Here is a 12,467-nt window from a genome sequence, read left to right as displayed (position 1 = left end):
TCTGAGAGTTTCCCATCTATAGTGTTTATCTATGCATAGACATACCAAACGATCTATGCAAATTCAAAGAGAAACGTTTCCATAGAAATATAGCTAAACGCGTTCCCTGTTCACAGAAAAACGAAACGAATTCAATGAAACAAGAATTTATTGAACCATTTCATTCAGTTACAATATGACGAAAAATATCAGTTGTAAATCGTAAATTTTCTTTTCAGAGAGGTAACCAAACATGCAAAAGGAATCCTTGCGACAAGGCGGCCTGCGAAAAGATGTTCAAGGCTAGGAAAAACAAGAAACTTCAAACGGGTGAACACTGTTGTTCGGTGAAGGATTGCAGGAGATTCAAGCACAAGAAGAATCACAGGACTACTGTGCCAACAAGCTGAACGTGAACGGATACACGCGGTCTTTAGGAAAAGGGGCTTTCCTGCTCAGTCGCAGTGGAGCACCTGAGAATTACCTATCAACCAAAGAAGACTGAGACAGACAAACGTATTGGACGCAGTTGTCTTTCAATTAATTGTAGAGTAAGAATCGAAGATGTTGCTGAAGGTCTGAGACTTACCTGTTATCCCTATGGTGATAATTTCAAGTCTCGCTGTTTGAAAATATCCAGTGGATCGTGAATGTGCGATGTCCTTATTGAAGTCACTAGTTATTATAGAATTATTGTAAGTAATCCTTAGCTTTATATAACATAATTTATATTATTTATTGTAATAATTTATTTCTTACAAGTAACTTTTCCATGGTGTGAAGGGTTTTGAGGTTTTTTCCACCTTCAATACTCAAGAAGTTTCTCATTAGTAAAGATAATAATTTTCGAAAAATTCAAGCTTTTCTCATGACTTGGATTTAAAAAAAAAAACACCAGTGAACTATGAGATTGTTGGGTGCAGAGTGAAAAAGACTCATTACTTACTAGAGATAAAGGCTGATATAATTTGAAAGTATAAAAGAAACATCCAGAACTGCTGTGGTATGTTTGTATATTTGTATAATATTTATACCAATTTTCATTAACAAAATATTTTGCATATGTATATATAAATTAATGTATTCAAATGATAATAAAATTGTATTATATGTTTCAGTATTTTCATGGAATTATTTTTTCACAATTAGGGATTGTTGAGTCGCTCAAAGTCCGGTTCTAAAAAACAGTTGTCAATTAAGTGTTTCCTAATGTTTGAATATATTTCAAAATATTCAAATACTTTGGAATGAGATGAATTGGAGTTCAAATCATTGCGTCATCAGCACAACATGAATCACTCTCAGATCTGGGGTATCTATTAATTTGTATGACCTGTATGAAAATCTCATCGTCCTGCTGTTTAGGAAAAGTTCAGATTATCATTCTCGTAGTAAAAAAGACAGTACATAATCTGAATGTTACGTAATTAATCAAGGAAAAGAAATGCTGAAAATCTTAACTGAAATTGTACAAAAATTAAAATAAACGATGAAAAATTCAAGGTTGAGTCTTTTATTGTGATATCAACCTGAAGTTATATTATCTCAGAACATCATAAACCCATTTTTTAGTATTCCTACGACTTCTTCAGGCAAAAAAAACTTTGGCCATTGCCTAATCACCACGATTTTTTTTCTTTGGCTACATAACAAAGATATCATCAAAATGTCACCATTTTATTGACTCTAGGTATATAAAAATGTATACTTTCTGAATCATATCGAATATAATTTGACGCCCGAGAAAATGACCTTTAAAATTTAACAAAACATATACATATAAATAAACTTCAAACTCTTATGTACATATCAATTTTTTTACCAACAACGCCTTTTAGGCCAGAAGCAGCCATGCCACAAACAAAACTGCCATCCAGAGGAATATCTTTGATAAAAATTGCTCTTCGATTTGTTGCTGAGTCCCCCTTGCGGCTGCTGTTGGTCTTCCGTCCACAAAGTTGAATGAAGAAGTGAAAAATCCGAAAGGAAAAGCTCCTATTCCAAAGGACATATGAAAACCATTGTCAGCAAAACCGAAACCTAAAACCCCGTTCAAGCTTACACAACTAACTTAACGTTATTTTTAACGATTCGTCATTTTTAACGATCCGTCATTTTCAACGATCCGTCATTTTTAAAGGTTATAAGCTGCAGATTTGATCGGTTCATGAAGTTTCTTATGCTACTGAATTTATAAAGAAAGATTCATCACAAATCGAAAGATTTAGAAGAAATTCATATGAAAAACCGAACATTCATTTGAATAAAGAAAGTAAAAAACATACCAGGAAATGAGGAACCTGGTTCTGGTTCTGTTCTTTGCCCAGCTGGCCGAGGAGGAACTTTTTCTCTTGGGTCCTCTTGTTTACTACTTCCCCTACCATATAATGGTACAACCTTTTCCTTGCTAATGCTAGCTTTACATACTGGACATAGTTGCCTTGTGGGCCGTGTTTCTAGCCACTGATGTAAACAAGGCCAGCTAGAAGTTAAATGTCAATTTTCTTGATCATCGAATGATTTGGACTGAATTAAAATCCCTCTGAGAGAAAAACAACAAAATTTTCATTCTACATTTTGACAAGAACCCGATAACTGTTCTATGCTAAGAAAAGTGGAGGATACCATTGGGTGAGAGGGTTAAGGGTTAATGATCATAAGTGAAGAATGAAGGGAAATGCTTCAACCTGCATAAGTATTATGCCCTGTACTTACCAAAATAAGTGGCCACACAGACTAACGACAGCATCTTTAGCAGTATCTAAACAAATATTACATTCGAATGTCTTATCTTCTTTACTGTCCCCTTCCGCGGATTTTGAAGATTCAGGATTTTGATCTCCATTATTGGGTTCTCCAGATGTATTAACGTTCTCTGTTACTCCAGACATGGTAGCGGTAAAATTCAGCACTAGCCTGACAAACACAAGAACTGTAAAAATTAAAATACAATAACAAGAAACGACATGAAAAATCTAGATAACTGACGTGTTTTTCATTCAAGGTTTCATGACAAACGTCAAAACAAATTTTCCCTCAGATACACAGAGAAAGTTTCCTCCAGGAAAATTTTCTTGACGTGAATCTAGTATATTGGTCAGAAACAGCACTTAAATCTGTAGCAGAACATTTTTGTAGGAATTTGAGAATGTTTAATGAAAGTACAGTAGCTCCTGAGAGTAAACAGTTATGTAGGTGGAAGGCTGACTCTATTTTCATTTAAGAACAAGTTGACACTTACATGCTTTTCTCTGTTTATTTTAACCTTACTTATGCAGCAATCAATCTGATTCAAAATCACTTGAAACTACAAAAAGAAATTATGCTTAAAATCAAAAGCCAGGTCCAGAAGATATGCGGTCGTCCTCGTTTAAAAGACCTCCTTTACAAGCAATTGCAAATAAGCGATGAAACCGTTTGTAAACATACAACACATTATATGCAACGACGAACCAAAAAGAGTGATTCAAAAATATCATCCCTGTTTGTACCAGTTTCAATAAAGCCAAATCCAGATGATATAAATGTAGGGGCTGAACTAACCGGTTCATTCAATAAGGCTGAGTTATTAAAACTATTAAACAAATTTTACCAAAAGCGAGAAATTAAACAGCTATTAACAGAAAATGGACTAGACAGTAATATGATCGATTTCTGGTTTTGACTTCTCCTTAAACTGTTCAATTCTAGATTATTTACAACACCAGTGTTACGTAAGTTTTCGGAGATATTGTTTAGAAGCAGATACCTTACCGGTTGACTTACATGTGGTCGTAAGCGATATTTTGCAAGGAGCTGGAAATGTTACAGATATATTTCCGTACTTTATGAGGCATGCTAAACAAATGTTTCCTCATCTTGAGTGCATGGATGATCTTAAAAAAATTTCTGATTTGAGAACTCCAGCCAATTGGTATCCCGAAGCGAGAGCTTTGAACAGAAAAATAATATTCCATGCAGGTCCTACGAATTCGGGTAAAACTTACCATGCTCTAGAAAGATTTTTCACCGCTAAATCTGGTGTATATTGTGGTCCTCTGAAATTATTGGCTGTGGAAGTTTTCAATAAAGCAAATGATCGTGTAAGTATATTCAAAGCTAATAAAAGTTCTCCAAAGATGATATTTTTCTGGTTTAAAATAGATTTTTCGTTGTCCCAAAGAAGGGGAAACAACCTAACCTCAAAATAATTAATCTTTATTTCAGGGTACCCCATGTGACTTAGTAACAGGCGAAGAAAGGAATTACGCAGATCCATCTGGAGCACCATCTTCTCATGTATCGTGTACAGTAGAAATGACATCAGTAAATACCCCCTGTAAGTAAGTGGTTTTTGTTCCAACTAAACATTCTATTGAGAGGAAAATGAATTTTTAGATGAAGTCGCTGTGATTGATGAAATTCAAATGATTAAAGATCAGGGAAGGGGTTGGGCGTGGACCAGAGCTCTGTTAGGTATAATTGCTGAAGAAATTCATATTTGTGGGGAAAGTGGTACAGCAGATTTATTGCGGCAATTATGTTTAACAACTGGTGAAGATATAGAAATAAGGAATTATAAAAGATTGACCCAATTAGAAATTGAAGATCATGCATTGGGTAAGTTTAGTTATACTTTTTTTACAGAATTTTTAATCAGCTTAACTAATTTTTTTACAGGCTCTCTGGACAATGTCCAACCAGGAGATTGTATAGTTTGTTTCAGTAAAAACGACATTTATACAGTTTCAAGAGGTATTGAAGCTACAGGAAAAGAGGTGGCTGTTATATACGGAGGTCTTCCCCCTAATACGAAGCTTGCTCAAGCGGCCAAGTTTAATGATCCCGAAAATGCTTGTAAAATCTTGGTAGCCACCGATGCCATAGGAATGGGACTAAATTTGTAGGTAGAGAATTTCTGATGATTTGAACTTTTTTGAGATGCTGTTGTTTTTTCAGGAGCATTCGAAGAATAATATTTTATTCTTTGATAAAGCCAACTATGAATGATAAGGGAGAAAAAGAAATGGACACATTATCGGTGTCTTCTGCTCTGCAAATAGCAGGTCGTGCAGGACGGTGAGTTCACTTGTAAACTACTGAAAATATAGCGTGTAAACTTGAATTTTTAGTTATGGCACCCAATGGGAAGAGGGTAAAGTAACGACATTTAAGACGGAAGATCTGAAAACTTTGAAAACGTTATTAGCTTCTCAGCCAGAACCGATTGTTCAGGCTGGATTACATCCTACTGCCGATCAAATTGAATTGTATGCCTATCACTTGCCAAATTCTACCCTAAGCAACCTCATGGTGAGAAAAATTCGTAATTCACCCGAAAATCTTCTGTTAAATTAATTTACATTGAAAGTGGATAGTTTCAGCAAAGATAATGTTTATTTCAGGATATATTCGTCAGTTTATCGACAGTGGACGATTCGTTATACTTCATGTGTAACGTGGAGGATTTTAAATTCTTGGCAGACATGATTCAGCATGTACCTCTGCCACTGAGAGCTAGATACGTTTTCTGCTGCGCTCCGATAAACAAAAAAATGCCTTTCGTGTGTACCATGTTTTTGAAGGTCAGTTAAACAGAAGCAAATCAATTTGGCATGTTAAAATTGTTCTCTTTTTCATTTTCAGTTCGCCAGACAATATAGTAGAAATGAAAAAATAACATTCGATTGGCTGTGCAGAAATATTGGATGGCCGTTACAAACACCGAAAACCATCATGGATTTGGTCCATCTCGAGGCTGTTTTTGATGTATTGGACTTGTATTTATGGCTGAGGTGAGTTTTTATTCTCAGTTAATTTTGGGGACTGCTAGGGAATTTTGCTTTTTAATAAAAATTTCAGTTATCGCTTCATGGATCTGTTCGTCGACGCCAACCTGATCAGGGATATGCAGAAAGAACTAGACGCCATCATTCAGCAGGGAGTTATTCAAATCACAAGACTGTTGAAAAATTCTGAAAATTTCATAAGTTCTGGCACATCCTCTGCGGCTGCTGCTGACGATGACTTTTCAATGAGTCGTCAGAAACAGAATTACTTGAGAGGTGAGTTATTACTTCCTATGTCCTTTTTTTATTGTTCTTTATGTTCTTATTTCTATTCTTTTTTCAGAGGGAAAATCCTCCGTAGGTGGAGGTCGTTTGACTGAAAGACTGTTGGCACAGGGAATTCTAACACCAACAATGCTACAAGAGTTGAAGAAAGAATGGAATAATACAGCTAAAGAATCAAAGACACAACCTGAGGAAACGATAGAAGAAACAGCACAACAAAAATCTGGAGATGAAGAAGAAACTGATCCAAACGATGATCCTAGAAAAGCGAGAAGAAAAAGGAAAACAACAAAATGATATGAATTATATTTATATAGCTAATAAAATTTTATTTTTAATTTTTTTTTGTATTGGACGTATTGCGAGAATTTTATATGGATATCTCAGGATTAAAATGAAAAATTCTGGCACGATTAGTATTTTTTATTGATGACAATAATTTAAGGTTTTTAGCGATATATACACTCAAAGCTGTTGCTGATAAAACGACGCGAAAACGACTACCAGTAGCGATATTTCTTTATACAGTTATTTCCCAGATCAACAACAATTACATGATTGTCATTAGTTACCGCTACACCACTCGGCCTTTTCAATTTACTGTTCTGGGAATCGATGTAGCTATTCAGACTATCGTCAATTATCGACAAGATTTGTAAGTAACTTTTTCCTTTGTGATCGGTTTTGCTGGCCAATATTCTGTTCTCGGAATCCACAGATATACTTCCATACCGACCCTTCCCTAAAACATCGAGATATTCACAAGTGAAAAAAAATTCTTATTATCAATATAACCACCTTTTCCACCATCCGAAACCACTTTGAGGAAATCACCCTTAGCAGAAAATACTTTGATTTCCGAATCTGCCACAACAATTTCCCCATCTGGGCCAATGGCTACAGAGGATATTGATTTGAAGACATCTTTGCTTCCAACCTACAAAAATAAAAACACTTCAGAAAAACTGTTCTAGTTTCAGAAGATTCATTGGATTAAAGAAACCCATCGGAGCTTCTTTCACCTATCAGTGTGACATCTGGACAATACATGAACATAGATGAATATTTCTGTCACCTGTCAAAAAATATTGACCGGGAAGCTAAACGGAATTCGCCATTTAATGAAATAAAGAGATGTAACGTAATAGAATAGGTACCTGAAACAAATATTTTCCCTCCTCGTCAAACACGAATATACAGCAGGTACCATTGTCAGCGACCAAAATATGCCCATACGTCCTATCGACTGCGATATCTATGGGCTCAGAGAAACTACCATGCGTGAATGTTCGCACTGTGTTTCCATCTTCGGTCATTTCGGTGATGCACTTTGTTCTCCAATTTATCACAACGAGACCGTTATTTGACAAGGAAATTCCTTCAAGAAGAATTCAATTGTAATACTGGCATGATACTTTTGGTTTGAATCAATTTTTTTTACCTGTGCAACTCCTACCGAGAAGACCTTCGTTGGTTATATGTTTTATGAATGAAAAATTTCTGTCCAAAACTTTTATCCTGGAATTTCCAGTATCCAGGACGTAGATGATATTATCTGTATCATCGACCGCAACAGCAACTGGTTGCATAAATTCTTCTTTTCCGCTACCTTTCGTTCCGAACATAGTCACCGGATTATTGTGTTCAGTCACTTCGAAAGAAATCGGATATTCCTTGATTGGACGATCGAATATCGTTATTTTAACATTGTAATTACCAGCCTTCGCTACTCTGAATTTAATTCTGAAATTGAACCTAAATGTTACAGTCGTTCCACCCCAATATGAAACTAACAACCTAAGCTCACCTTAGTTTTATCCAAATATAAATCATTTCATGCAAGACTCAAAATTTTCGAAACAAATGTTCTCTGAGATGGCTAAACCTGTATTAAACAACCAAAAACGTATCTACTTATGAATAATTCACACAAACTGACCTGTAAGTACCATTATCACAGTCAATTACTTCCAAACTCGTCGGCTCTGAACCTTCGGCAGGGTTAGGAGACAACGTTGCTTTCACTGGATCACCACCGAAATTTCTAGAATTTCCGTGATAATCCATGGTGGTCAACAGTATATGAGATTCAATTCCTACAGTGACATTCTCGGTTTCTATTTCCGCTGTACATAAACTGGGGAACGTGGTGCTGGTTCTCACGCGACCCAAGCTGTTCAGTTGTTGAGAGATCAATTTGATGGTATCGTTATGTTTGAAATCGCACATTAGAAATGCGTTCTCCCTTGGATCGTTCAAGGTTATGGCAACATCTAGTTTTTCCGACAAACTCTCGATTCTTTGTGTTATATTCCTCACTTCCACTTGGTATTGTAAACCTTGACATTCCCCTTCCACCTACAAGGATTGTAAGAACTAGTTAGCCGGTAGATCTACCACATCAGTAGATACACCTTTTTGGCGAATGCAAAAAATCCCCATCTACAAACGGCCGTACACCATCTACGACCATCATGCAATTTTTATGTCTTGTTGCCACGAAAAATGCCATAAAAATCCGTTAAAATCGAAAAAAAAGCCTTGAAAGATGCAAAAACCACACGGCATTGGTCATTTTCAATCATGAATGCCCCGTCGAATGTTACGCCCATGTACGTTCTGTTCTATAGAGCTATATTCATGTTCTCCCGAAAGCGTAATCGGTTATCATCGGCGTTAGTCGTATAACATGAAGTTAGCCGAACTCCGTAAATTCTTCGGACGACATTTGAAATTACGAATGATGACCACTTTCGTAAATTTTTGCAGAATATTTCTTCCATCGTCAGTCAAAAAGGAAAACTGTATGTATTACCTTATTTTTCTCCGATTCGATAAGGGAATGCTGTTCCTCCAAAATTTTACGTTTCTCTGTACAAATGGAATTGACATTTTCGATCATTTCCTGCTTACGTTTATCGACTAGTGATTGAATTTGCTGAAATATAATACTTATTTGTTCCAAATTTGCCTCTCGGGCCGAGTCCAACCTTTGCAACTCACTCCTCACTTTTTCTTGTGCTTTATTCAACTAAAAAAAAACGTTGAAAATTTCATATTTTGACGAGTATAAAAAATCTCACCTTGGATATACATTCGTTGGCCTTATACAATAAAATCTCGGACATTCTCTTTATGGCAATAGAAAATGGAATGACCGTATGTTCGCATGTGTCTGCCGAGTCATTGTGAGAGCCTTTGGTGCATATTGTACAGAAGACTGTGTCGCAGGTTTCACAAAAAAGCAATTCCTGATTGATATGAACTGAACACTTTGGTATGACCTCCCTGCGTTGCCTGGACATGAGATCTAGTAACTGATTGACCAAGAACGAGGGTGGTAGAGCTGCCACTCCTCCTCTTGGTATGGTTATCAATTCCCGGCATATTGGACATCTGAATGATCCTGTGTCTCTTGTTTGGGAGGCTGCTATTCTTGTTAGACAGTGAAGACAAACTGTGTGAGAGCATTGTAAGAGTTTTGGTGTATGTTCTTCACCATCATAAACACCTTGAAATGAAATTATTCACCATAGGATGAGCATGTCCATGAAAAATTTATGTTTAGGAAAAAAGTAATGTCAACTCTACTCACATAAACAAGTGCCACAGGTTAAGAAACTCTCGTTGAAATCTTCATAATTAATGCTCACTGTTTCAACTAGAGTGGAATTCATACCAGTCATCCTTTCCCCAAGTCTGGTTCTAAAATTCAATTAACACAGCATTTGTAGCCATTAACATTCAAATTACTCAGGCGATGTTTTGCAGTATACAAGAAGGAATATGCCGAATTGGCCCTTAAAAATTATCAAGTGTACCCTAGACATAACTTCTTTTCGATTGATATGAGAATGACTTGGATACTTCTATCAAGGATGAAAAGCCTACTTTGTTACCATAACAACAACATAAACATCTATTAATTGTCAAATAAAAAAGTATGCTCGGATAAATGAATAATAAAGAAAAAGCAATGAACCAAACAGTTAAAGTAATTAATACAATGTACAGGCTCCTACAACGTAGAAGATACTAAGCCACTAAAAAGGTAATGAAAGGTTATATATTTGTGAAGGAAGTAAGAAGAAAAGAACAAATGAAAGAACCATACAATGAAAGTAGAAGCGAATGAGAACATATGGCAAATAACTTGTCTCCCATCACTACAGATAAACCAAACTGGTTTGTTCAAAAACATGAATCTTATCTTATTCAATTAACTATACAAGAACCAGACCAATGATATAATCTCTAAATTCAAAATTTATCTGGAAAACACTCATTGGTAGGAAAAGGGAAGATGTTGATCTTAATCACATAATTTGGATTGAACTTCTCAGTATTCTTTTGAATTGATGGAATATGTTGCAAGAATAATGAGAAGGAATTCGTAAGCATAGACATCTTCAATTCATTCCAGTTATTTCCATTCAGTTCCAAACGCAATTCAAAGCAAAAGTCCTAATTCGCAACTGGAAACTGGCATAATTTACATCACAAAATTTTCAATTAAGATGTAATGGTTTCAATTTTTGGTGCCGAAAATTGCAATTTTCCAGAAGTTGAAATCTTAAAACCTAGAGGAACCTTTTTTGAGTTTTACTGTTTAATGCCGAAGAGTAATACGAAACATTATAATGGTGTGAGTTTCCTCTGGTTTATGCTGTTTTCTATGTTGAACGATGACTGAAATTGTGCTCTAAAAATAAGCTAGACAACTAGCTAATTTTAACTTAGTTTCATACTGGGAAACATACCTATTTGGTTAATTTTTTTAGATTCATCAAATGCATGCATTGCTGGTTCAATCAGATTATGTTGGCACATTCCAGTCAAATCTACAAAAGTTCGTAAATTAGAAGGGAATTCATCCTTTTCACTTTCATAGTAGTAGAAAAGCTAAAAGAATAAAACTTACTGGATAACTCTTCTTAGCGAATCCATGTTCGATACCTCTGCGAAGAAACGTCAACCCATAAGCTTCCGATATAAACAATGAATTCTGGACGTCCGCTTAGAGAAATCCACAATTCTCAGTGAAGTATCATGCCACTAGAGATTTCTGAGAACAATCCTAATGAGAATTCCATATTCATTTCTCACGGAGCAGTGCACGAGTTCATCACCTTATTTATTTCTTTTTTGACACGACACGACCGCAACTGTAAACACACAGGTGAAAGTCACAGAGAAGATAATACAGAATACTGAATTACCGCCGATGAGAATATGAAAATCGCACGAAGTTAAAAATATTTCTAAATTCTGCTTCTGCAACGATACGAAGTATTGAAATATCGATCTATATCTGATCTGATTCTTAAACTGCTAAAAATAATTCAGGAAATACGAACCGTCTATTTTCCTATTGTTCTTCAGAATCGATTCAGACAAATAGATTCGGCCTTTTCATAATCAATACAAACCAAATTCTGAATGAAATAATCCCGGAATTAGATCATAAGGAACGAAATTTTATTGCATTTCTATATATTTTGATTAATCCATAACAATTACAACAAAATTAATGGGGAGTTAAAAACCCAGCCAATATAAAGTACGACCTCCAAGTTCATCCATAACTGCTTGGCATCTTCTCTGCATGCCTTCCACCAAGTTTTTCAAGAAAATGGCTGTTTGTAAATGGTTGGGACCAATTTCTCAATTGCATTTGGGTCACGGAATCTTAGAGGAAATGCTTCTTTGATAGAAGTAACCACATGGTGAGATTAATGTCTGCTATATCATCGAGAAAAACAGAATTTTCCTGCGTGAACTTTTGGGACTGCTCCGTTGACAACTTCATCAACATATTTCTGAGATTTCATGGTTGTTTACGCTGATTCTTCATTTACTCTCTCGTGAATACATGAAGAAGAACATCTGTTGATATCGTAATCGTCTTCGCAAGATAGCGTATTGACTCATCGGTATTCCATCAGGTTATCTATGATATGATCTATGATTTCATCCATAATGGATATGTCTGTGTAACGAATTTATTTGAATGTTTTTTCCTTTGAATCATAGAAAATAAGTATGGATTTGTCCTCCAAAATAGATAGTGCCGTTAACAGTGTATGGAAGACGCAGAAAGAGGGACGAGAGGGTTCAACCTAAACTACAACCTTCCTCCTGTGATTCAAGTTTAGGATGTACCTACAGGTCGAGCAAGTAGAGAATTTGTTTTTGGTGAGTTCAGATCAAGCTATTTACACCATTTGTCATTGGAATATCCAGTCCATCCTAATACGCTATAACAATGGCTCTTGAAATTACTACCACTAAAACGATTCTGATAACAGACTCCACCCCAATGCTCCGAAAGATAAGTGGACGTGGATAACAATATTCAGGAATACGGAAAACATCAATATCTAATCTAATGCCCGTAACTCCAACACTATAAAGACGATTCTGAACATTGACGAA

At 35.7% G+C, this 12,467-nt stretch overlaps 4 protein-coding genes across 10 annotated transcripts in view; 2 read left to right on the top strand and 2 right to left on the bottom strand.

The window, feature by feature from the left end:
* Nucleotides 1-1,481, top strand: part of LOC123313312 (dorsal-ventral patterning protein Sog) — a 38,372-nt gene extending 36,891 nt beyond the window's left edge. For all 4 annotated transcript variants that reach the window (XM_044898145.1, XM_044898144.1, XM_044898147.1 and 1 more), the window contains one exon: nucleotides 219-1,481. In XM_044898145.1, coding sequence (XP_044754080.1) covers nucleotides 219-389 — 171 coding nt within the window. In that variant the 3' untranslated portion in view covers nucleotides 390-1,481. The remainder of the gene's footprint in view (nucleotides 1-218) is intronic.
* Nucleotides 1,482-1,640: 159 nt separating this feature from the next.
* On the bottom strand, nucleotides 1,641-3,092 carry LOC123313317 (E3 ubiquitin-protein ligase RNF185-like). Of its 2 annotated transcripts, XM_044898155.1 has the most exons (4): nucleotides 2,968-3,092; nucleotides 2,695-2,911; nucleotides 2,265-2,461; nucleotides 1,641-2,019 (listed from the first exon to the last, which is right to left on the bottom strand). In XM_044898155.1, exons 2-4 carry the CDS (start codon nucleotides 2,868-2,870, stop codon nucleotides 1,814-1,816), a joined length of 579 nt encoding a protein of 192 aa, XP_044754090.1. In that variant the 5' UTR covers nucleotides 2,871-2,911; nucleotides 2,968-3,092; the 3' UTR covers nucleotides 1,641-1,813. The 2 variants fall into 2 exon arrangements, with proteins under 2 accessions (XP_044754090.1, XP_044754089.1); XM_044898154.1 differs by lacking the exon at nucleotides 2,968-3,092 and having other exon boundaries at nucleotides 2,695-2,961.
* A 138-nt stretch (nucleotides 3,093-3,230) lies between these two features.
* On the top strand, nucleotides 3,231-6,445 carry LOC123313314 (ATP-dependent RNA helicase SUV3 homolog, mitochondrial). The gene is made up of 11 exons (XM_044898148.1): nucleotides 3,231-3,617; nucleotides 3,670-4,061; nucleotides 4,186-4,297; nucleotides 4,357-4,578; nucleotides 4,639-4,861; nucleotides 4,918-5,037; nucleotides 5,091-5,271; nucleotides 5,364-5,543; nucleotides 5,605-5,753; nucleotides 5,821-6,023; nucleotides 6,091-6,445. Exons 1-11 carry the CDS (start codon nucleotides 3,302-3,304, stop codon nucleotides 6,327-6,329), a joined length of 2,337 nt encoding a protein of 778 aa, XP_044754083.1. The 5' UTR covers nucleotides 3,231-3,301; the 3' UTR covers nucleotides 6,330-6,445.
* On the bottom strand, nucleotides 6,441-11,233 carry LOC123313315 (tripartite motif-containing protein 2-like). Of its 3 annotated transcripts, XM_044898152.1 has the most exons (10): nucleotides 10,954-11,233; nucleotides 10,793-10,873; nucleotides 9,628-9,737; nucleotides 9,116-9,543; nucleotides 8,848-9,063; nucleotides 7,972-8,390; nucleotides 7,474-7,775; nucleotides 7,190-7,410; nucleotides 6,831-6,969; nucleotides 6,441-6,774 (listed from the first exon to the last, which is right to left on the bottom strand). In XM_044898152.1, exons 3-10 carry the CDS (start codon nucleotides 9,716-9,718, stop codon nucleotides 6,533-6,535), a joined length of 2,058 nt encoding a protein of 685 aa, XP_044754087.1. In that variant the 5' UTR covers nucleotides 9,719-9,737; nucleotides 10,793-10,873; nucleotides 10,954-11,233; the 3' UTR covers nucleotides 6,441-6,532. The 3 variants fall into 3 exon arrangements, with proteins under 3 accessions (XP_044754087.1, XP_044754086.1, XP_044754084.1); XM_044898151.1 differs by lacking the exon at nucleotides 10,793-10,873; XM_044898149.1 differs by lacking the exons at nucleotides 10,793-10,873; nucleotides 10,954-11,233 and adding an exon at nucleotides 10,147-10,211.
* Between the last annotated feature and the right edge of the window lie 1,234 nt (nucleotides 11,234-12,467).

The sequence above is a fragment of the Coccinella septempunctata genome, chromosome 5, assembly GCF_907165205.1.
Source record: "Coccinella septempunctata chromosome 5, icCocSept1.1, whole genome shotgun sequence".
Classification (NCBI taxonomy): domain Eukaryota; kingdom Metazoa; phylum Arthropoda; class Insecta; order Coleoptera; family Coccinellidae; genus Coccinella; species Coccinella septempunctata.
This window is presented reverse-complemented; position numbering and strand designations above follow the sequence as displayed.

What these genes read in the sequence shown, in the direction of transcription:
- LOC123313314 (XM_044898148.1), top strand. Translation starts at nt 3,302, where the DNA reads ATGCTTAAAATCAAAAGCCAGGTCCAGAAGATATGCGGTCGTCCTCGT. An exon ending in AATTGAAGATCATGCATTGG is followed by an intron (nt 4,579 to 4,638) that starts GTAAGTTTAGTT and finishes ATTTTTTTACAG; the next exon opens with GCTCTCTGGACAATGTCCAA. An exon ending in TGTGTACCATGTTTTTGAAG is followed by an intron (nt 5,544 to 5,604) that starts GTCAGTTAAACA and finishes TTTCATTTTCAG; the next exon opens with TTCGCCAGACAATATAGTAG.
- LOC123313317 (XM_044898155.1), bottom strand. Translation starts at nt 2,870, where the DNA reads ATGTCTGGAGTAACAGAGAACGTTAATACATCTGGAGAACCCAATAAT. An exon ending in CTGTGTGGCCACTTATTTTG is followed by an intron (nt 2,462 to 2,694) that starts GTAAGTACAGGG and finishes TTTAACTTCTAG; the next exon opens with CTGGCCTTGTTTACATCAGT. An exon ending in ACCAGGTTCCTCATTTCCTG is followed by an intron (nt 2,020 to 2,264) that starts GTATGTTTTTTA and finishes ACGGGGTTTTAG; the next exon opens with GTTTCGGTTTTGCTGACAAT.
- LOC123313315 (XM_044898149.1), bottom strand. Translation starts at nt 10,196, where the DNA reads ATGGGAGACAAGTTATTTGCCATATGTTCTCATTCGCTTCTACTTTCA. An exon ending in AACCTGTGGCACTTGTTTAT is followed by an intron (nt 9,544 to 9,627) that starts GTGAGTAGAGTT and finishes TTTCATTTCAAG; the next exon opens with GTGTTTATGATGGTGAAGAA. An exon ending in TCGAATCGGAGAAAAATAAG is followed by an intron (nt 8,391 to 8,847) that starts GTAATACATACA and finishes CAATCCTTGTAG; the next exon opens with GTGGAAGGGGAATGTCAAGG.